Source organism: Pongo pygmaeus, chromosome 1 (genome assembly GCF_028885625.2).
Source record: "Pongo pygmaeus isolate AG05252 chromosome 1, NHGRI_mPonPyg2-v2.0_pri, whole genome shotgun sequence".
NCBI classification, from domain to species: domain Eukaryota; kingdom Metazoa; phylum Chordata; class Mammalia; order Primates; family Hominidae; genus Pongo; species Pongo pygmaeus.
Window position 1 is genome coordinate 163,164,159 of NC_072373.2, and position 21,497 is coordinate 163,185,655.

At 38.1% G+C, this 21,497-nt stretch overlaps 1 protein-coding gene across 11 annotated transcripts in view; it reads left to right on the forward strand.

The window, feature by feature from the left end:
* C1H1orf141 (chromosome 1 C1orf141 homolog) overlaps positions 1-21,497 on the forward strand; it is a 49,226-nt gene that overhangs the window by 11,618 nt on the left and 16,111 nt on the right. For 9 of the 11 annotated variants that reach the window (XM_054483678.1, XM_054483718.1, XM_054483730.1 and 6 more), the window contains 2 exons: positions 13,183-13,295; positions 17,057-17,124. In XM_054483678.1, coding sequence (XP_054339653.1) covers positions 13,183-13,295; positions 17,057-17,124 — 181 coding nt within the window. The remainder of the gene's footprint in view (positions 1-13,182; positions 13,296-17,056; positions 17,125-21,497) is intronic. The other 2 variants (XM_054483728.1, XM_054483726.1) reach the window with 1 other exon arrangement.

Here is a 21,497-nt window from a genome sequence, read left to right on the forward strand (position 1 = left end):
TATATGCCTTTGTGTAGCAGTATAGTATATGACTAATGACTCATTAGACACATTTAAAGGTAACATGCAATGTTTTATGGCATTATTTCCCAGGATTATACTGTTGCTACCCTTTCCTGCCTGATAGGATTATTTTCTAAGTAACTTATACAGGCATCATTATCTTGTGTTACTGACAATATAACCCATCAATAACTGAGTAATGCTCATTTTAAGTGTAACCAGGATGACTGGGATGTTTGGGGCTAGAGGCAAAGCCAGAGTCTTAAGTATAAAAAACAAACAGGCACATATTTCTAAGATTCAAGGACCAAGTAAATTCGGTTTGATCAATATCCGTATGTCCAACACCAGCAAAAACCATGTGTCCAACCCCAGAAAAAAAAAAAGTACATAAAACGTTCAAGAATTTACACAAGAACTAGGGTATAACTCTAGCCAAAGGAAATAAAATTTGTTTGAAATAATTGAGACGATGATCTTGAATATGTAGCTAAGTCCAAGCAGCAGCCTATCTAAACTATGGCATCTGCATCTAAGACCACTCCTATCTACTACCTGCCTGTCTCTCAGTAGCTTTCCTCATGCAGCAGTTTTGTACTATTCCTCAGACTGAAACAAACTTCCTTAGATATTGGTGAATTCAACCAAAAGATACAGTTCCTAGTAACACTCATAGTTTTAACACTCCCTGTATAATTTTTGTTTAATAAAATAGAACGCTTGGCTGAGTGGCTGTGGCTCACACCTGTAATCCCAGCCCTTTGGGAGGGTGAGAAGGTAGGATTGCTTGAGCCTAGGAGTTTGAGACCAGCTTGGGCAACATAGTAAGATCCTGTCTCTACTGAACACAATTTTTTTTTTAAATTAGCCAGGCGTGGTGGTGCGCACTTATAGTTCCAGCTACTTGTGAGACTGAGGCAGGAGGATTGCTTGAGCCCAGGAGTTCGAGGCTACAGTGAGCTATGATCACACCACTGCACTCTAGCCTGGGCAACACAGCAAGACTCTATCTAAAAAAAAAAAAAAACCCAAATACAACTCTTTAAAATAGCAAAACATATTAATTACTTGCTATATTTAAAAATATAAAAACCCAATTAATTTATGCAAAAATGAAGAAATATAACAGATGTTGTAAATTGCTGTTTAATTCTCTGGACATATCAATCATTGTTATTTTATGTAGTCCCCTGTGGGTCTCTGTCTATTACCTTTTTTTGTTGTTTAGAAGCTTATTGTATTATCTCCTCACATGACTGGTTATTTTTCATTGAGAATGAGAAAATGCCATTGTAAAAGTATAGATATTTGAAGCTCTAGATGGTTTCTTCTCCAGAGAAAATTTGTGCTGGCAAATGACTAGGCTGGGGGCATCAGCAATCCTAGATTCGGTAGAGATCGTTCAAAACTAGACTTCTATTCTTTTGAGGGCTTGTCTATATATTGCTCTCCATTAAATAGGTTACGAACTATAAACCTTTGGGGTCCCAACCCAAGTCCGAAGGGTATTCTAGGACCTTTCTTCAGTGGGCACTGAATTTCAGTTTGTTCCCATAGCCCTATAAGTTTGCTAAAAGCAACACAGGGCTTTTCGATCTCTCCTGCTGATTTGGAATTGGCAAACATTCAGGTCCAAATGCCATTCTTAACTGAGCTTCACTCTTCTTACAGCTCTTGGCCCCTCAAATCCTTACTGCTTTGGGAGCTCTCGGGTACATTCAAATATTTTGATATTTTGTCCAGCTTTTCTAGTTGTTCTCAGCGGGATAGCTAGTCCAAATCACCAGCTTCTGTTTCCAGAAGTGGAACCCAAATTGCTATTTAGTGTAATATAGTTGACCCTTGAACAACACAGGTTTGAACTACTTCGTTCCATTTATATGTGGGTTTTTTTCAATAAATACATTCAGGCTTCCATATCAGTAGGTTCTGCATCTACAACCAAACACACATTAAAAATTAAAAATACAGTATTTGCAGGATAAGAAACCACGTATATGTGGAGGGCCAAATTTTATTATTCAGGGGTTCTGTAGGGCCGACTGTGGGATTTGAGTATGCTGAATTTTGGTCTGGGTGCAGATGTGTTTTCTTTTCTTTCCTTTTTTTTTTTTTTTTTGAGACGGAGTCTCTCTCTGTCACCCAGGCTGGAGTGCAGTGGCATGATCCCGGCTCACTGCAAGCTCTGCTTCCCGGGTTCACGCCATTCTCCTGCCTCAGCCTCCCGAGTAGCTGGGACCACAGGCACCCGCCACCATGCCCGGCTAATTTTTTTGAATTTTTAGTAGAGACGGGGTTTCATCGTGTTAGCCAGGATGGTCTTGATCTCCTGACCTCGTGATCTGCCCGCCTCGGCCTCCCAAAGTGCTGGGATTACAGGCGTAAGCCACCGTGCCCAGCCTGCAGATGTTTTTTCAAAGCACTCCATGTGATTTTAATACACAGCTAGCAGTTTAAGAAGCACTACTACAGGCCTCTTTATTTCTCGCTCCCTCAATCAAGAGATCCCAATATGACAGCCTATTTGCCACTCATTCACTGCAAATGGATCATCTCTGTCACTGTCTGATATTACCTGAGACTGAAATAGCATGAGTTTCTGAGATGTGGAAGGAATCTACACTTGCCATAAAGAGCAGTCAAAGAGAAATCACGGATCATTGAAGGGGACTCTTATTTGAAGGAGGGAGATGAAGCCAAACAATCAGAACAGGTGGCTCCTAATGAGTCTGACTTCATGGAAAGAACAGAAGAAAACTTTAGACAATATGTCTCTTAAGGATAGAAATAATCAGGGGAAGAAAAAGGACATTAAAAATAAGCATTTCTGAATCAAAAACTACAAAGAAAAATTAAAAATAGAATACAAGCTGAGTATGGTGGCTCACACCTGTAATCCCAGCTACTTGGGAGGCTGAGTCAGGAGGACTGCTTGAGCCCAGCACTTAAAGGCTGCAGTGAGCTATGATTACACCACTGCACCCCAGCCTGGGTGACAGAGTAAGACCCTGTCTCAAAAAAAAAAAAAGAAAACTTAAAAAAAAAATAGAATATTGGTGAAAACTGGGTCAATAACGTAGAAGACCAAATAGAAGCACAATCCAGCAAAAATACAAAAAAAAAAGGAAGTCATATTGAAAAGAAACATTTAGTATGGTTTTGGGATACTCAATATGTAAGTATGTACTTAATACATAAATTAGAGGAGAGAGAAACAGATGGTTAGGAAATAAAGTAATATTAGAAAAAAAATGCCCATAGTTTGAAGATAGACTTGAAGTTTCAGATCAAAAGGGTCACCAAGTGCTAAACTTAAGGTAAAATTACTTAATTCCGAAAAACAAGTTAATTACAAAGGAAAAGAAATAAATTCAGTTTTATAGATCTCTCTGCACCTCCGAGGCTAGAAAACAGTAAATTATTTTCAACTTTTGAACAGCATGGCAATTGAGGAATTCTCTGTTTGTATGAAACATCATTTATGTATGAGAACAAAAAAGATTTTTTTGGACATGAAAGGTTTTAGAAAGTAATCTACCTATGTATTTCTTTTTTCTGAGAAAATTACATGGAAGAGTATTTTCCCAAATTAAAATTGAATATGAATAAAATAAAGATCCCAAGCTGGGTATCTTATTACAGAAAAAATATTTTAAAAATTATTCTGCGGTGCCACAGTGAAAGCTCTGGGATTCTTTCTCAAAGCGGCTTTCCTATAAAAACATAAAACATTCCAAAGAATTTCCAGCGAAGTAATCCATAAGCAATTTCTAGTTGGGAAGGGGGAGATTTCAGAGCAACCCCATGCTTCCATCTGAGCTTTACCCTTCCCGTGGGTTTCTTCCCTTTGCATGAAAGTGCCATTTCAATGACCCGTCCCAGTGATAAGCAGTCACCTTCCTATAATTCTAGCTTATGCAACTCAAAATCAAGGCCTTTATGTATATTTCTCTTAGTTCAACTAAGACAGGGTATAATTTCACAGGGATTTTTTTTTTAAATGTAAGAACAAAAACGAGCAGAGGGAAGAGGGGATGAATTTTTTTAATGCAAAAGGACAAACCATTAAAATTTACAAAAAACAAATTTATGATGTTATACTGGTGAGCCCACCAAATTTATAATTCCAAATTCTATTTCTCATTTTCTATGAGAACCTAGAGCTAGGAACATTTTTTTTTCCCATAGGTTATTGGGGTACAGGTGGTATTTGGTTACAAGAGTAAGTTCTTCAGTGGTTATTTCTGAGATTTTAGTGCACCCATCACTTGAGCAGTATACACTGCACCCTATTTGCAGTCTTTTATCCCTCATCCCCTTCCCACCCTTTCCCACAAGTCCCCGAAGTCCATTGCATCATTCTCATGCCTTTGCGTCCTCATAGCTTAGCTTCCACATATCAGTGAGAACATACGATGCTTGGTTTTAGGAGCAAAATTTTTATTCCTAGCGCAGAGAACTGGTGCAGAAGATGATAATCTGGCTGCTCCTTTTTTTCTTTTCTTTTTTTTTTTTTGAGACAGAGTCCTGCTCTGTCACCCAGGCTGGAGTGCAGTGGTGTAATCTCGGCTCACTGCAACCTCCCTTTCCTGGGTTCAAGAGATTATCCTGCCTCAATCTCCTGAGTAGCTGGGATTACAGGTGTTTACCCCTGCGCCTGGATAATTGTTTGTATTTTTCATAGAGATGGGGTTTCACCATGTTGGCCAGGCTGATCTTGAACTCCTGTCCTTAAGTGGTACACTCTCTTTAGCCTACCAAAGTGCTGGGATTACAGGCATAAGCCACCATGCCTGGTCAGTATGGCTACTCTTATTGTTGAGTAATTAATAGTCCTTTGTCTCTGATCCAAGAGTCTCGTATCTTCTGCCAGCATTGATGAAACTGGCAGGCAAACTTGTTAGCTCGTAAGTAGGGTCAAATCTCAGACTCTTAGTGGTTTTTAACACCTACTTCTAGGGAAGCTTAGGAGTAGAATAACTGATACTTGGATCCTCCTTAAAAACTGTGGTAAAAGTAATTGTAGCTCAGTCCTCAGTGAGTTATAGAACACCCTTATCCAGGTCCCTGTCAGCCTAGAAGGAAACTTTATATCCATTTTATCGATCTTACAATTCTATCTGCTTCTAGATAGCAGAATTTATAATTTAGTTATACCTCAGCCAAATAAAAAACCTTAATCTATATAATAAAATGGAAACTTTAAAAAATATGACAAGAGACTATATAAACTAGAAAAGAAAGTCAAGATCAGTTGAGGACAGGATTTGTGTATAATTAATCTTATAAATCAAATGTATAATAGTTTTTAATTCAATACATTGCTTATAAACCATGTTAAGTATGCATTTGTTGGAGGACTAAAAAAAAGAAAAGCTGTCAATCTCCCAGTATGTTCACCAAACTTTGGCTTTCCTCTCATAAGCGCACTGAACTTTTTTTTTTTTTTTGAGATAGAGTCTTGCTCTGTTGTTGCCCAGGCTGGAGTGCAGTGGTATGATCTCGGCTCACTGCAACCTCCCTCTCCCGGGTTCAAGCGATTCTCTTGCCTCAGCCTCCTGAGTAGCTGGGACTACAGGCATGTGCCACCACACCCAGCTAATGTTTTGTAGTTTTAGTAGAGATGAGGTTTCACCATGTTGGCCAGGCTGGTCTCGAACTCCTGATCTCAGGTGATCCACCCGCCTTGGCCTGCCAAAGTGCTGGAATTACAGGTGTGAGCCACTGCACCCGGCCTAGCACACTGAACTTTTAAGAGTACTTGGGAAACTTAGTATGTTTAACACCTCCCAAAAGAATGTTAAAATGACCACAGTTTGCAAAATTGAAGAGAAAACAATGGCAACATAAAGGCACAATATTGGTAATGAAGAAGAAGCTATAGCCATGGATATGGAAGACATTAAAATAATTACAATGAATGCTTTGTGTAACTACATTGCTTTGACACATGGGTGCAGTAATGGATGAACTTTTGGGAAAATATGAAAGGGAAAAATCTCAACAAAAAAGAAAACATAAATAGATCAATAGCTGTAGAAAAATTTGAGGAAGCAGTCAAAGAATTCTTTTACAAAAGTACCACTTTGAAGCTGTGTCAAGGGTGAGTTTCTTTGTAGTTTCAAAGAACTATTTAAATAGTTTTGGAACATAGACAAAGGTGGAACAGTTCTCAGATCTTTTTTGCAAAGGTAGATTTGATCCTTAAGTCTGACCACAGGAATAGAAAGCAAATATAGATTTTTAAAGAAATATAAAATAAAATGTTGGTTTTAACTATTTCATTGCTTATTCTTGATTCAGGGACATAAAAACTTAAAGCAGGCCAGGCATGGTGGCTCACACCTGTAATCCCAGCACTTTGGGAGGCCGAGATGGCCTGATCACCTGAGGTCAGGAGTTCAAGACCAGCCTGGCCAACATGGTGAAACCCCATCTCTACTAAAAATACAAAAGTTAGCCAGGCATGGTGGCAGGCTCCTGTAATCCCAGCTGCTCAGGAGGCTGGCAGGAGAATAGCTTAAACCCTGGAGGTGGAGGTTGCAGTGAGCTGAGATTGCACCATTGCACTCCAGCCTGGGCACCAAGAGTGAAACTCCATCTCAAAAATAGTAATAATAATAAAGCAGTTTTATATTTCTCTAATTTCATCCTGATCACTTTGGTTAGTAAAAGTCTGTCCAACTTAGCATTTTGATTTCACCCCTCGTCATGGCTTTCCCGTCCCTATACAAGCCAGTCTGATGACACCGGGAGCTGAAATGGAGAGGAGTATGGCCAGCAATTTGATTATTCCTGTTCCCTCAACTGAGAGTAGGAGGTTGATATGGCCTTCTTCTAGCACAACTCCTCCTCACTCTTCTTCTAATTTCTTTTTTCTCTTATATGGGTACAGTGGTGTGCTAAAGCCAGCTCCTACCAATTCATTAGAGCTGCTTCTTGAATTTTCAGCAATTTTGTGAGATGTTTATTAAACACTCACCACTAATAATTAAATTATGTAAACTTAAAATTCAATGGCATACTAAAAATAAAGATAATACTCAAAACTCATCACTTCCTAATTATTGTACATTTTACTATTATCCATGGTTTTGAAGTTATTTACATCTACTATATCCATATGGTAGAAATTTGTATAACAGTATGCTACTACACATCTCTTCCAAATTTCACATTTAATTATATCACATTGGTAGAAATTGACAACAGAAGTATTTACACCACAGCAATTGGCAAACACTACAAATCAAGGCTTGAGTCATTGTCTGTCTAGATTTAAGAAAGTGAGGAAGAAAATGTTAATGATGAACATTAAACTTAAAAGTAAGTCTTACCAAAAAAAGTATGCCTTACCTATAGCCATTATGCTTTGAATAGCATGAAAAATAAGGAAATATTCAAAAACTATTATTTGGTTCAGCAAAGAAGTAGCTTACACCATTGATGAATGAGTAAAATTCCACATTAAAACTACACCCAAAGGCAAGGTTATTAAAAATTTACCAGCACATCCTCCTGTATGGGAGTAAAGGAGGAGGGAGAGAGAAGAAGACAAAATTTCTTATTTCTTTCTGGACACTGTTTCCAACTTTTCCCTTAGTCACCAATCATTTTCTGGCCAACTTTAGTCATAAAGAGCACATATGAGAGATCCTCAGAGGAACACATTCTCCAACCAAGGAGTGCAGCTACAACTCTTCAAATTCTCCATCAACTCCCATACTCTCCAATATACTCCACAATGTCTTCTGTGAAGGATCCCCAGGCTTGCAGTCAGCAATCTGGGTAGAGTATCAGCAAATTGACCCAAACACAATTACTACCTCAGTATCCATTTGATCCCCTATATTAGTCAGTTCAAGCTGCTATAAAGAATACCATACCCTGGGTGGTTTAAATAACAGAAATTTATTTGTCATAGTTCTAAAGGCTAGGAAGTCCAAGATAAGTGTCTGGTGAAGACACTCTTCCTGCTTTGCAGGCAGCTGTCTTCTTCTTGTATCTTCATATGGCAGAGAGAAAGAGACAGATAGCACCTCTCTCATGTCTTATAAGGGCACTAATCCCAATCATGAGGCTACACCCTCATGACCTAATTGCCTCTTAAAGGCTGTACCTCCCAAAACCATAACTTTGGGGATTTAGACTTCAATATATGAATTTGAAGGGGGGATGCAAATATTCAGTCTGTAGAATTCCACCCCTGTCCCCCCCAAATTTACATCTTTCTCACATGGAAAATACATTCATCCCATCCCAATAGATCCAAAAGTCTTAACTGGTTCAGCATCAACTCTAAAGTCCAAACTCTCATCTAAATATCATCTAAATCAGATATGGATGAAACTTGAGGTAAGAGTATCCTGAGACAGAATTTCTCTCCAGTTGTGAACCCGTGAAGGCAAACAAGTTGTTTGTTTCCAAGCTACATTGATGGGATAGGTGTAGGATAGACATTCTCATTCCAAAAGGGAGAGATAATTAAGAAGGGAGAAATGACAGGTCCTAAGTAATACTAAAACCATGCAAGCAAACTCTATGAGATCCTAAGGTTTGAGAATAATCCTCTTTGGTTCAAAGCTCTGCCTTCTAGATTCACTAGACTAGTGGTCCTGCCTCCAGAACGCACTCAGGCAGTGTTCTCACCTCTGAAGCTCTGCCTGGTGGGAGTTGCACACCCATGGCTCCACTGGGCAGGGGTCTTACCCTTTGAAATAGAAGTGGAGGCAGCCCTGTCCCCTGAGCACATGCCCTCTGGGCCTGTTGTGGGAGTGGCATCCCTGATCATCTTTGAATTGCTTTTGAGGTCCTTCTTCCCTTGTCTTGAAAAATAGTGCACAGTTATAGCTGAACAGCTGCATACAGTAGCTCTATGATCTGGTCCTGTAGAATCTAAGAAGTTCAACAGTTTTCTTTCATTTTGTCCCACTTTCTCTGTTTCCCTTAGTGCCAGCTGGCAGTGTTTCTGCTGGTATAATCCCATCTCTATTGCTGGCTTCTGTTGAGATGGCTGATTTGGTCCTTGGTACACATCCACACTGACCTACCTATCAAACAGTCAACTTACTATACCTTTAGTGTTCTCTCCCAAGCATACTTTTTCATTTTTTTGTTGTATGGGCAGGCTGAAAATTTTTCAAATCTTTAACTTCTGGTTCCTTTTTCCTTAACAATTTCATCTTCAATTCATTTCTTTCCTCTTGCATTTTACTATAAACATCAGTAGGAACCAAATCACTCCTCAACACTTTGCTTAGAACCAACCTCAGCTAACTATCCAATTTCATTGCCTGCAAGTTCTACACTCCACAAAATACTAAAACACAAACACAATTAAGCCAAGTTCTTTGCCATTTTATAACAAGCACCACCTTTCCTCCAGTTTCCAATAACATGTTATTTACTTCCATCTGAGATCTCATCAGAATGGCCCTTACCATCCATATTTCTACCAACATTTTATTCATAATTATTTATGGATTCTCTAAGAAAATGGAAGCTTTTCTCTTTTCTTTTTGAGCCCTCACCAAAGTCATCTTTAATATCTCCTTCATGGCAATGTCAGCATTTTCTAGCATGCACTTCCAAACTCTTCCAGCCTCTACCCATTAACAAATTCCAAAGCCACTGCCACATTTTCAAGTATTTGCTACAGCAGCACCCCACTGCTCATTACTAATTTCTGTCTTAGTATGGGCTGCTACAACAGCACACCATAGCCTGGGTGGATTAAACAACAGAAATTTGTTTCTCACAGTTCTTGAGGCCAGGAAGTCCAAGATCAAAGTTCCAGCTGATTGGGTGTCTCATGAGGGTATTCTTCCTGGTTTGCAGACAGCTGTTTCTTTGTATCTTCACGTCATGAGGAGATAGAAAGGCAAATAGAGAGAGGGGGGAGAAGGAGTTAGACCAACTCTTCTTAGAAGAACACAAATCCTTTTCATGAGGCTATACCCTCATAACCGAATTACCTCCCAAAGCTCTCACTTGCAAATACCATAGCATTAGAGATTTAAGCTTCAGCGTTTGAATTTGAGGGGGATACAAACATTCAGTCCCTAGCATTTCCCCAGAAACTCAAGTATCCTGGCCATGCCAAACAGTGTGGTGCAGGGTGTCTACTTTACTTGCTTATTCCACTCACTCCAAATTTGACATAGGGCAAATCAGCAAGTGTGGTGTCTAACAGATGTGCAACAGAGGAATAAGATGCCAGTCTCTATGAGTGATTCTTTGGGAATTCCCTCATCAGTTTTGTGGAGGAAGCATCCCTGCCCCTCCCACATTGAGAAAAAAGGAAAAAGCCACAGCAGACCCTAACAGGTCAATGACTCACATTCTGATATTTTTCTTTTTTCCCTCACCAGTTTTCTTTTATTTGAAGGCCTAAAAGAATCTCTTGCTCCAAGTATTGGTGGATCTTTGTAGAATACAGAGTATGTATTGCTCCTTTTTACTCAGCTGTGGAGTAAAAAGTCACCTGGTCACCAATTTTAAGGCAACGGAATAATTGCCACTCAACAACTTATTTTAACAAAATGAAATCCAACACTATATTAAATAAATATTACTCCACTATGACTAAGTGGAGTAAATTTCAGGAATAAGAAAGAGTATCCTCATTTATTTTTATGACATTTTGTTGATCACTTTCTAAACTTTATTTTACATAATTCTTACAACAATCCTTTGAGGTAACTATTAACCTTATTTGACACATGAAGGACTGAGATTCAGAGTATTCAATATTCTATGGAAGTTCACATAGAGTCAAGATGCAAAGTAAGGTCTAACTTCAAAGCCTATGCTCTTTGGTTCACCACAAGGAAATTCACATCTGAATATCTTTATATATTCTGCAAATGAATTTGAAAAACATACTTTAGCAACATAAGTATTTTTAAGATAAGGATAAAATATTACCTCCTTAACAAGACTATATAGCCAGCATCATCCTTAGAAACCCTTGACTCATTCAAGTTAGAAACAGACCAATGCCCATTCTCACTAGTATACTACACTCTTCTAGAAGTCCTCCCCAATGATATTAAATAAGAACATAAGATACATTTTTTGAAAGGAACAGATACATTATTTTATGGAGATTACATAATTATTTATTAAAAGAGAGAACAAACTGAAAACCCATTAAAAAGTATAAGATGATAAGAAAGTTAAATAAAAATTTACCAAAAATCTTATGCATTCAATAATTTTTTTTTCTTTTGAGACAGAATCTCTCTCTGTCACCCAGGCTGGAGTGCAGTGGCACGATCTCAGCTCACTGCAACCTCTGCCTCCTGGATTCAAGCAATTCTCCTGCCTCAGCCTCCCCAGTAGCTGGGACTACAGGCACATGCCACCACACCCAGCTAATTTTTGTATTTTTACTAGAGATGGGGTTTCGCCATGTTGGCCAGGCTGGTCTTGAGCTAGAACTACTGACCTCAGGTAATCCACACCCCTCAGCCTCTCACAGCGTTGGGATTACAGGCATTAGCCAACGTGCCCGGCCTATTAGGCATTCAATGAATATTAAACATGTACTATGTACCAGTCATGCTATAGGTGCTAAAATACCACAGTGAATAAAACACATAAATAGTGTGCCCTCAGAGTTTACAATCTAGGATAAGATGGGGAGAGAAATAATAAACTAAATAAACAAATGAATATATAATATAAATTTACCAGTGATGACTGCTATAAAGGAAAATATAGTAAATTAAGGGAATTAAAATCAACAGGGATTACTATTTTAGATGGGGGAAGTGAGGTGGGCTTGGAAGATCTTTCTGAAGAGGTGGAAATGTGAGTGGAGACTGAAATGAAAGAGTAGGCCACGTCAACCCCTTGTGGGGAGAATACTACAGGCAGAGGAAAGAGCAAGGTCCTTAAGTGGAGCCTAAATTCCTTTCCCTGAACCAAACAGCTAGAAAATTTGCTCAGCGTTCATGTGGAGCTGAGAGGTGAAGGGGTATGCAGACAGAGGCCTGGAGTGGCATTCAGTGGAAATTCTGCTACTTAGAAATGAGAACGGGGGAAAAGTTTCTGTCTGTTAGGGAGCATTTTGAATTTTAATCAAGTCTGATAGGAAACAGTTGAAGGAAATGATAGTCACATTTGTATTTTACAAGTGTTGCTATGGATGTATTGCGAAGAGAATGTTGAGGACAAGTGTAATATCAGGGAGAGCAAACAGAAGGCTAGAGACATATGGAAGGGGTTCAGATGAAAAATAAAGGGGTCTTGGATTTGGATGGGGGCAATGAGAAAAGAGGTGTTTGGATTTGGAATCTATTTCAAAGAAAGACACAGTATTTGCTAATAGGTTGGGAGTGGAAAAAGAGAGAAAGAAAGAAAAGACGTCTGCAAACTTTTTGGCCTAAGCCTCTGGTTGAATGGAGATGGGTGAGGAGAAGATCAGGAAGGGGGTGGTGGAATCAATAATTTGGTTTTGAGTATGTTAAGTTCGAGATACTTATAATTAAGCTAAGTGCAGGAGTCATGTGGGCAGTTGGATATATAAATCTGAAGTTCAGAGAAGAGGTTAGAGTCTGGACTATAAATCTGGGACATTGGCCTATAGACAACAGTTACAGTGTGGGACCAGCTTATACCAACTAAGGGTGAGTATCTGAGGTCTGAGGGCTGAGTCATGGGTTGTTCTAGCATTTCGAGGTCAGAAAGAGCATCAATCATGTAATACTATTAATTTTCTAATATACCATCACTAGCCAGTTAACAAATTTAGAGGAGGATAATTTGTCTTTACAATAAATAAATGCTGTGATCCTTTCTAGTATCTGAATTCCCTAACTCTATGTCCCACCACTTTGATTCAGATCCAGTAATGTCCTCAATGTCTCATTGAAGTAATTTCCAGCATATTTTTCTGAAAGGGTTAATCAGCTTGTGAATAATAGTTTCTTGGAGTGCCCTCAATCCTATCACAACAGCAAATAGTTTTCTGTCCCCCTACACTTTAAATGACTAAAACTAATGTTTTCAGCTCCTATTTAATCAGTCCAATGTTTCACACTTTGTACTATGACAACATTAACATAACATCCCGTCTGTGTAACTAGGACTTCACATTTCTCCAAATTTATTTTTTAGATTTATTTTGTAATTTTTCTCATTATTTTAATTTAAATTAATTTTTATTTCTTCCAGGCATGTCTCTTTCAAATGTGAGCCTGAACCTAGAAAGAGTAATTTTGAAAAGTCAAATATAAGACCATTCTTTGTTCAAACAAATGTAAAAAATAAAGAAAGTGAGTCAACAGGTAATGCTTTGTGTAACATATATACTTCTTTGATTTATTAATGGGTGCTTTATTTATTTTATTATTTACTGATGTGTGTCTTAAAAGTTATTGATAATTTGATCTCTGTCAAAAGCATTTCCATGAACTATAAAAAAGAACTTACTAAGAAGAAGAGATGCTAAATATCAGAATGGACAATTTATACAATTCACAAAATAGGAATATATTTTTATGTTTATAGTGTTATGTGTTTTTTTCTTCTAGAAAGAAAATCTCTGAGTTTCCTTTCAGCTCAATGCTGAGAATTTCCTTGTTATTGTTTTTTAAAAGTCAAATATGAACAGCTTGCTTAATAGAAACTTACTTTCAAGTTAGAAATTTTAGGAATCTGGCTGGGTGGGCGCGGTGGCTCACGCCTGTAATCCCTGCACTTTGGGAGGCCGAGGCAGGTGGATCCCCTGAGGTCAGGAGTTCGAGACCAGCCTGGCCAACATGACAAAACACCATCTCTATTAAAAGTACAAAAATTAGCCGGGCGTGGTGGCACGTGCCTGTAATCCCAGCTACTCAGGAGACTAGGCAGAAGAATTGCTTGAACCCAGGAGGCAGAGGCTGCAGTGGCTGAGATCGTGCCACTGCACTCCAGCCTGGGTGACAAGAGCGAGACTCCATCTCAAAATAAAAAAGAAATTTTAGGAATCTGTGAGCTAGGAATCAGCATTATCAGTTCTCAGAGAATTTGAGCGTTTCCTGTTGCCTTTGTTTTTCTCTTTCTCTCCATTATCAAACAATCAATCATTCAATTGCATAATTCTCATCAACCTTCTTAACTGAGGTTTCTTGACTTCACATCACCCCATATTGCTTAATTTCTCTATTATGCTTCATAACCTGATTTCTCAAAGGATTTGTTATACACATTGTTATTTTATTTCTCATTATTCACTTTCATAATGTCATATTTCCTTATGTGTCTTATTATCTTTGAATGTGTGCTGGACACTACTTGGAAAATTATTTATAGGAACAATTTGAGAACTAGGGTGATGATACGTTACTCCAGAAAAGATTTTTTTTTTTTTTTTTTTTTTTTTTTTTACTGTTTATGCCAGGTATCTGGAGGCAGTACTTGTCAGAACATATCAAAACATTCAAGGCTTCACTTTCCGTAAAACATCCAGGTGGCAAGCTTAACTATTCTAGTTCACCCTAAGGTTGTAACACTTTTGGATCCCAGGTAAAATGAATAGGTGTGGGTTTTTTGTGTGTGTAGGGGAAAGGAAATGGAGAACATTTAAATATCAAAACTTTGGACCTTTGGTCAGCGTTTTGTTTTTTTCTATCTCAAGCCATGAAGCTTCCAAAACTTGATCTTACTTTCACATCACAAATACTCTCAGGGAAAACGTGGCTTGGCATGTTGGGCTTCCCTATCTGAGTTCTTATCTTCTCCTAGATTTAAGACCAGGGGTCCCTTATCATCTTTTAAGTCGATGATTCTCTTTAGACTTTAAAAAATATTACATCTAGCCTTTTAAGATGTTTTCAGCAGGAGGGCTGGTACTAACTACCTGGCCTTCCATAAGGGTAGCAAAAATCTCTAATCCACTTTTTTTCCTTAAATCATATAGTGATCTTTTAAAAGTAGGCTGATCCTGATTAAAGCCTCTTCAGTGGATTCTCACTGCACTTAGTATGAAACTTGTACTTCTTACAAAGACCTGGCCGGGCACAGTGGCTCATGGCTGTAATCCCAGCACATTGAGAGGCCAAGGCAAGTGGATCACTTGAGGTCAAGAGTTTGAGACCAGCCTGATCAACATGGTGAAACCCTGTCTGTACTAAAAATACAAAATTAGCTGGGCATGGTAGTACACACCTGTCATCCCAGCTACTTGAGAGGCTGAGGCAGGAGAATCCCTTGAACCCAGGAGGCAGAGGTTGCGGTGAGCTGAGATTGCACCATTGCACTCTAGCCTGGGCAACAAGAGTGAAACTCCATCTAAAAAAAAAAAAACAGAAAGAAAAGAAACAAAGACCTGTATATTGTGACCTTTGTGTGTGTATTCAGCCTCATTCCCTACCTCCCTGGCCTTCATTTAAATTGCATCTTCAACCAGGCAGGGTGGTTCACACCTGTAATCCCAGATCTTTGGGAGGTCAAGGTAGGCAGATCACTTGAGGTCAGGAGTTTGAGACCAGCCTGGCCAACATGATAAAACCCCATCTCTACTAAAAATACAAAAATTAGCCAGGTGTAGTGGTGCAGATTTGTAATCCCAGCTACTTGGGAGGCTGAGGCATGAGAATCACCTGAACCCAGGAGGTGGAGGTTGCAGTGAACTGAGATGGTGCCACTGCACTCCAGCCTGGGCGACAGAGCAAGATTCTATCTCAAAATAAATAAACAAATTGCAAATTCATTAGCCTCTTTTCAGTACAACTGCCAGATTGCCTGAAAGGAATATATATTTTCCCCTCTGCTTAGACACACTGATACTCTATTCATGCAGCTTATAGCTCATTTGCATATTTTGGTTAATGTCATCTGTTCAGAGAGGCCTCCTCTGACTACCCTATCAACAAATATACCTCTTTTATGGTTCTCCCTCACCAAAGTGTGTTTATTTCTGTTACAGAATCAATTTCAATTATTCACCCCTTGGTTTTTTGGTTTTTGGTGGTTTTCTTTTTCTGACACGGTCTCACTCTGTTGCCCAGGCTGGAATGCAGTGGTATGGTCACGGCTCAATGCAGTGGTATGGTCACGGCTCAATGCAGCTTCGACCTCTCTGGGCTCAGTAATCCCTCCACCTCAGCCTCTTGAGTAGCTGAGACTACAGGCACACCACCACACTCAGCTAATTTTTGTACTTTTTTTTTCGAGACAGGGTTTCACCATGTTGCCCAGGCTAGTCTCAAACTCCTGGGCTCCAGTGATCCACCTGTCCTGGCCTCCCAAAATGCTGGGGTTATAGGTGAAAGACTCTGCACAAGTCCAATGTCTTGTTTTTTTGTTTATTTATTTTCCATATTACCCACTAAAATGTATGCATCATTGGACAGGAGTCACAATTCCAGAGTCCATCAGTGTCTGGTATATAGTAGTTGCTCAACAAATAACTATTGATTGAATGACTACCAGACTCCATATTAAATTTGTTAGATCTATTATTTCATTTAACTCTGAAAGTATTTCTATAAGTGCTATTGTTTCCAGTTAACAAATGAGGAAAGTAAGACTCACAGATGTTAAGTAACTTTCCTATGGCTATGGCTATGCAACTCACACAAAAAGGTGCAATTTGGACCCAGGCTATCTAAGTCCAAAGTCTGTATGCCTGACCCCTGCACCATACTTACTTTAAGAATATCCATTGGATGATAATTCAGATTAATAAAACTCATAACTGAATATGAGAGAAATGCAGGTAGAAGGGACTATTTCTATTTCTCTTTTCAAAGGAATTAGCCAAAATATTTTTTGAATAACACACATGATTCTATTTTATTTAGAAATCCATCATTTTCCAGGACAATATAGCTTTATCGTATAATAGTAAATAATTGAAAGTTATAGTCTGTTAATAGAAATTCACTTTTAGGGCAAATTATTCTACAATAGATTTAGCTCTAACCATGTACAAGCAATGCATATGTAAGTAAATAAAATTATTCATTTACATTTCTTAAAAGTTTACTGCAGTGGAGAAAATGGTTGATTGAGTTTAATTAGAAGTAACTTAATAGCATGGAAATACTTATGTTTGTTTCTTTAGAGCCAGTAGAAGAACATCTAAAATCAAGATCTATTAGACCCTATCTTTATCTTAAGGATACAACTGAGGTAGGTGTAATTTGTATACTCTGTAATTACTTAATAGAAATTCAAATTAGTCCTAATAATTTTATATATGCTCCTACAAATCAAAATTAAAGTGAATTTTAAGATTCAAAATGATAAAATGTTAAAGTGATTTCATCTCTGATATTGTGTAAAACTTTATATATGGAGACAGTAGAGAAGACAATATATTCTTTGTTGGAGATATTTCAATACAGTAGAGATTATTGAACATGGTAAGGACTAGCACTTATAAAGTCAGTTAAGACAGAGCATCATAAAAAACATACATGTATAACTTAAACATTCAAATTTATCAAATAAAAATATATATCAATTTGTTAATCTTTTAATGTGTAACCAAGACCTTTTTTTGTGCATGCTATCTATGGTGGTTAATCAAATTACATAATTGCAATAGCAACTACCACAAACAGGTTTGGAACCAACACTATTGACTCTTGATAATCACTTGAGCAGAAGTTCATGGGCATGCTGAGGAGTGACTAGCTCTGAGCATTGAGTGTGCCTTGGACATCATTCAGTAGTTTTTATATAGGGAACTATAGAGATAAATTAAACCAGAGAATTAGCAAGGGAAAGTCACTTTAGAGAGTCTCTTAAGTATTAATTTTTGTATTTTATATATATATATGATATATATATATATAAAGAAATATGGAGAAATACAGACTTACAGCCATAATTAATAACAAATTTTTGTTGCATATTGCTACATTTTATAATTTAAAAAATATTAAAAGGATTATCAGTTTTATCTTCATCTACATGGTTTATTTAATTTCATGTTTTATTTAGGTTCATGGTTAACAAAAGTCCCCCAAGATATGTATTACAACATAACATCACAATCAGGTTACTTATCATAATACATTTACTAGCATCTTATGTAAAAATTGTAAAATTTTAGTTTTTTAAAAATAAAAATACGCATGTGATATTTTAAATGCAAATAATAGAGAAACACTAATAAGAACACATAGCCCTTTCATTCTCTGCTTCCTCTTCTGATTTCCTCTTTTCAGAGGCAACCAAGTTTAACCTTTTTGGGTTTCAGTACTTTATAAGATTAACTCCATATTTGTAAAGAATGAGTTTCTACTGCTGATTTTAATTTATCAACTTTAAACATTATCTACTGAAAATCAATAACAAAGATTGTTTATACCACTCTGCATCCTGCCTCTCCCCACTTTCCTCTTCTGGATCTTTGATAGTTACTTTTTTCCTTTCTTCTATTGTTAATTTTTGCAACTTGAAATAATATATGTAACTTTTTTTCCCATCATTTTTAATCACTAACTCCTGATTCCCCTTTATATACGATGAAGATCTTAACAGTTTTATCCTGTCTTCCAACTATCTTCCACACTTCTTCCCTAGGTCAAGTATATATTTACTTTTACATTTTTTAGGTCAACTATTATATTCAGCTTTGAACTCTGATTAGGCCTTTATGTTTTGTTTGTAGGTTAATTCTAGAACTCAAAATACTATTAACAGCATTTATATTATTGTATTGTAAAGAATCATTTCATTTACATTATAGTAATGTCTCTGTAATAATCGTTACCGAACAGAGTAATGTGCTTGGATTACCTTTCTTCTCAGTGGGTACAATTTAACAACAATGGACTCTTTTTTCCCTGTTACTAAAAAAATGCCATGTTTTAGTTTCCCTCATATTTAGACCTTAACTGTCCAGTACACTTTTATGTTTTTTCTTGGAATTTCTAATGGCCTTTCTTTTTTCTTGTGGGAAATGATGATAATAATATCAAACATATAATTGCATATGTGCCTCAAGCACTATTCAAAGAAAAATTACATCCTCAACAACCCAATGACGTAAATACTATTATCCCTGAGAAAAAAGAGGCACAAGGAAGATAAGCAACTTGCCTGGGATCAAATAGTATATGACAGAACCAGGAAGAACCCAGCAGTTTGATTCATGCTCATTGTCACTGAGATCTGCAGCCTCCAAAAACGAAGCATGTAACTTTCTTATCATATGTGAAAATGATCAAGTTTTTCATTCATTCTCTCTATTGTGTGGAATCCATTCCAATGTTCTTGGAGGAATTGTTCATGAAGCCCAGTGACTTCTTGTTCTAAATTTGACCTGTTACCTATAAGCCTACTTTTACGTTGTCATTCCATTCCTTGGCTCAGTTCCTCAGATTCTAGTACCCCATGTCTTCTTATTCCTTTTTTTTTTTTTTTTTTTTTTTTTTTGAGACAGAGTCTTGCTCTGTCGCCCGGGCTGGAGTGCAGTGGCGCAATCTCGGCTCACTGCAAGCTCCGCCTCCCGGGTTCACGCCATCCTCCTGGGACTACAGGCGTCGGCCACCACGCCTGGCTAATTTTTTTGTATTTTTAGTAGAGATGGGGTTTCACCGTATTAGCCAGGATGGTCTCAATCTGCTGATCTCGTGATCCGCCCGTCTCGGCCTTCCAAAGTGCTGGGATTACAGGCGTGAGCCACCGCGCCCGGCCTTCTTATTTCTTTTTGGATTTCATCTTTATTTTCCTAGAATATATTTTATTTATTTTTAAAATTTTATGTCCATAGTTTTGGGGTAACAGGTGGTTTTTGGTCACATGGATAAGTTCTTTAGTGGTGATTTCTGAGATTTTGGTGCACGGATCACCTGAGCTGTGTACACTGTACCCAGTGTGTAGTCTTTTATCCCTCATCCCCCTCCCACGCTTCCCCCGAGTCTCCAAAGTCCATTGTATCATTCTTATGTCTTTGCATCCTCATGGCTTAGCTCTCATTTGTAAGTGAGAACATATGATATTTGGTTTTCCATTCCTGAGTTACTTCACTTAGAATAATTGTCTCTAACTCCATCCAGGTTGCTGCAAATGCTATTATTTCATTCTTTTTTTATGACTGGGTAGCATTCCACGGTATATAAATATATCGCATGTTCTTTATCCACTTGTTGGTTGACGGGCATTTAAGCTGGTTCCATATTTTTGCAGTTGCAAATTGTGCTGCTATAAACATGCATGTGCAAGTGTCTTTTTCATATAATGACTTCTTTTCCTCTAGGTATATACCCAGTAGTGGGATTGCTGGATCAAATAGTAGCTTTACTTTTAATTTTTTTTTTTTTTTTTTTTTTTTTTTTAGACGGAGTCTCGATCTGTCGCCCGGGCTGCAGTGCAGTGGTGCCATCTCGGCTCACTGCAAGCTCCGCCTCCTGGGTTCAGGCCATTCTCCTGCCTCAGCCTCCCGAGTAGCTGGGACTACAGGCGTCAGCCACCATGCCGGCTAATTTTTTTGTGTTTTTAGTAGAGACGGGGTTTCACCGTGTTAGCCAGGATGGTCTCGATCTCCCGACCTCGTGATCTGCCCACCTCGGCCTCCCAAAGTGCTGGGATTACAGGCGTGAGCCACTGCGCCGGCCTACTTTTAATTCTTTAAGGTATTTTCATACTGTTTTCCATAGTGGTTATACTAGTTTACATTCCCACCAACAGTGTAAAAGTGTTCCCTTTTTACCACATCCATGCCAAGGTCTATTTTTTTTTTAATTTTTAAATTATGGCCATTCTTTCAGGAATAAGGCAGTATCTCTTTGTGGTTTTAATTTGCATTTCCCTGATAATTAGTGATGTTGAGCATTTTTTCATTTGTATATCTTATTTTGGAAATTATCTATTCATATCCTTTGCCCACTTTTTGATGGGATTATTTGTTGGTTTTTGTTGTTTGTTTTTTTGAGACAGAGTCTCACTCCATCACCCAGGCTGGAGTGCAGTGGCATGATTTCTGCTCACTGCAACCTCCACCTCCTGGGTTCAAGTGATTCTCCTGCCTCAGCTTCCTGAGTAGCTGAGACTACAGGTATGCACCACCATGCCCAGCTGATTTTTGTATTTTTAGTAGAGATGGGGTTTCACCATGTTGGCCAGGCTGGTCTTGAACTCCTGACCTCAGGTGATTGCTGATTTTTATCATATGTGGTTGCTGTGGTCTGAATGTGTACCCCCAAAATTCATATGTTGAAACTTAATAGCCAATGTGATGGTATTAAGGAGTGATGCCTTTAGGAGGTGATTATGTCATGGGGCAGAGCCCTCACGAATGGGATTAGTGACCTTATAAAAGAGATTCTAGAGAGCTGTTTGCCCCTTCTACCATGTGAGGACACAGCCATAAGGCACCACCTATGAATCCGAGAGCAAGCCCTTACTAAACACCAAATCTGCTGATGACTTGATCTTGGACTTCCCAGCCTGAGAATTGTGAGAAGAAAACTTTTATTATTTCTATTACCCTGTTTAAGGGATTTTATTATAGCAGCTTGAATAGAATAAGGCATTGGTACATTTTTATTTGT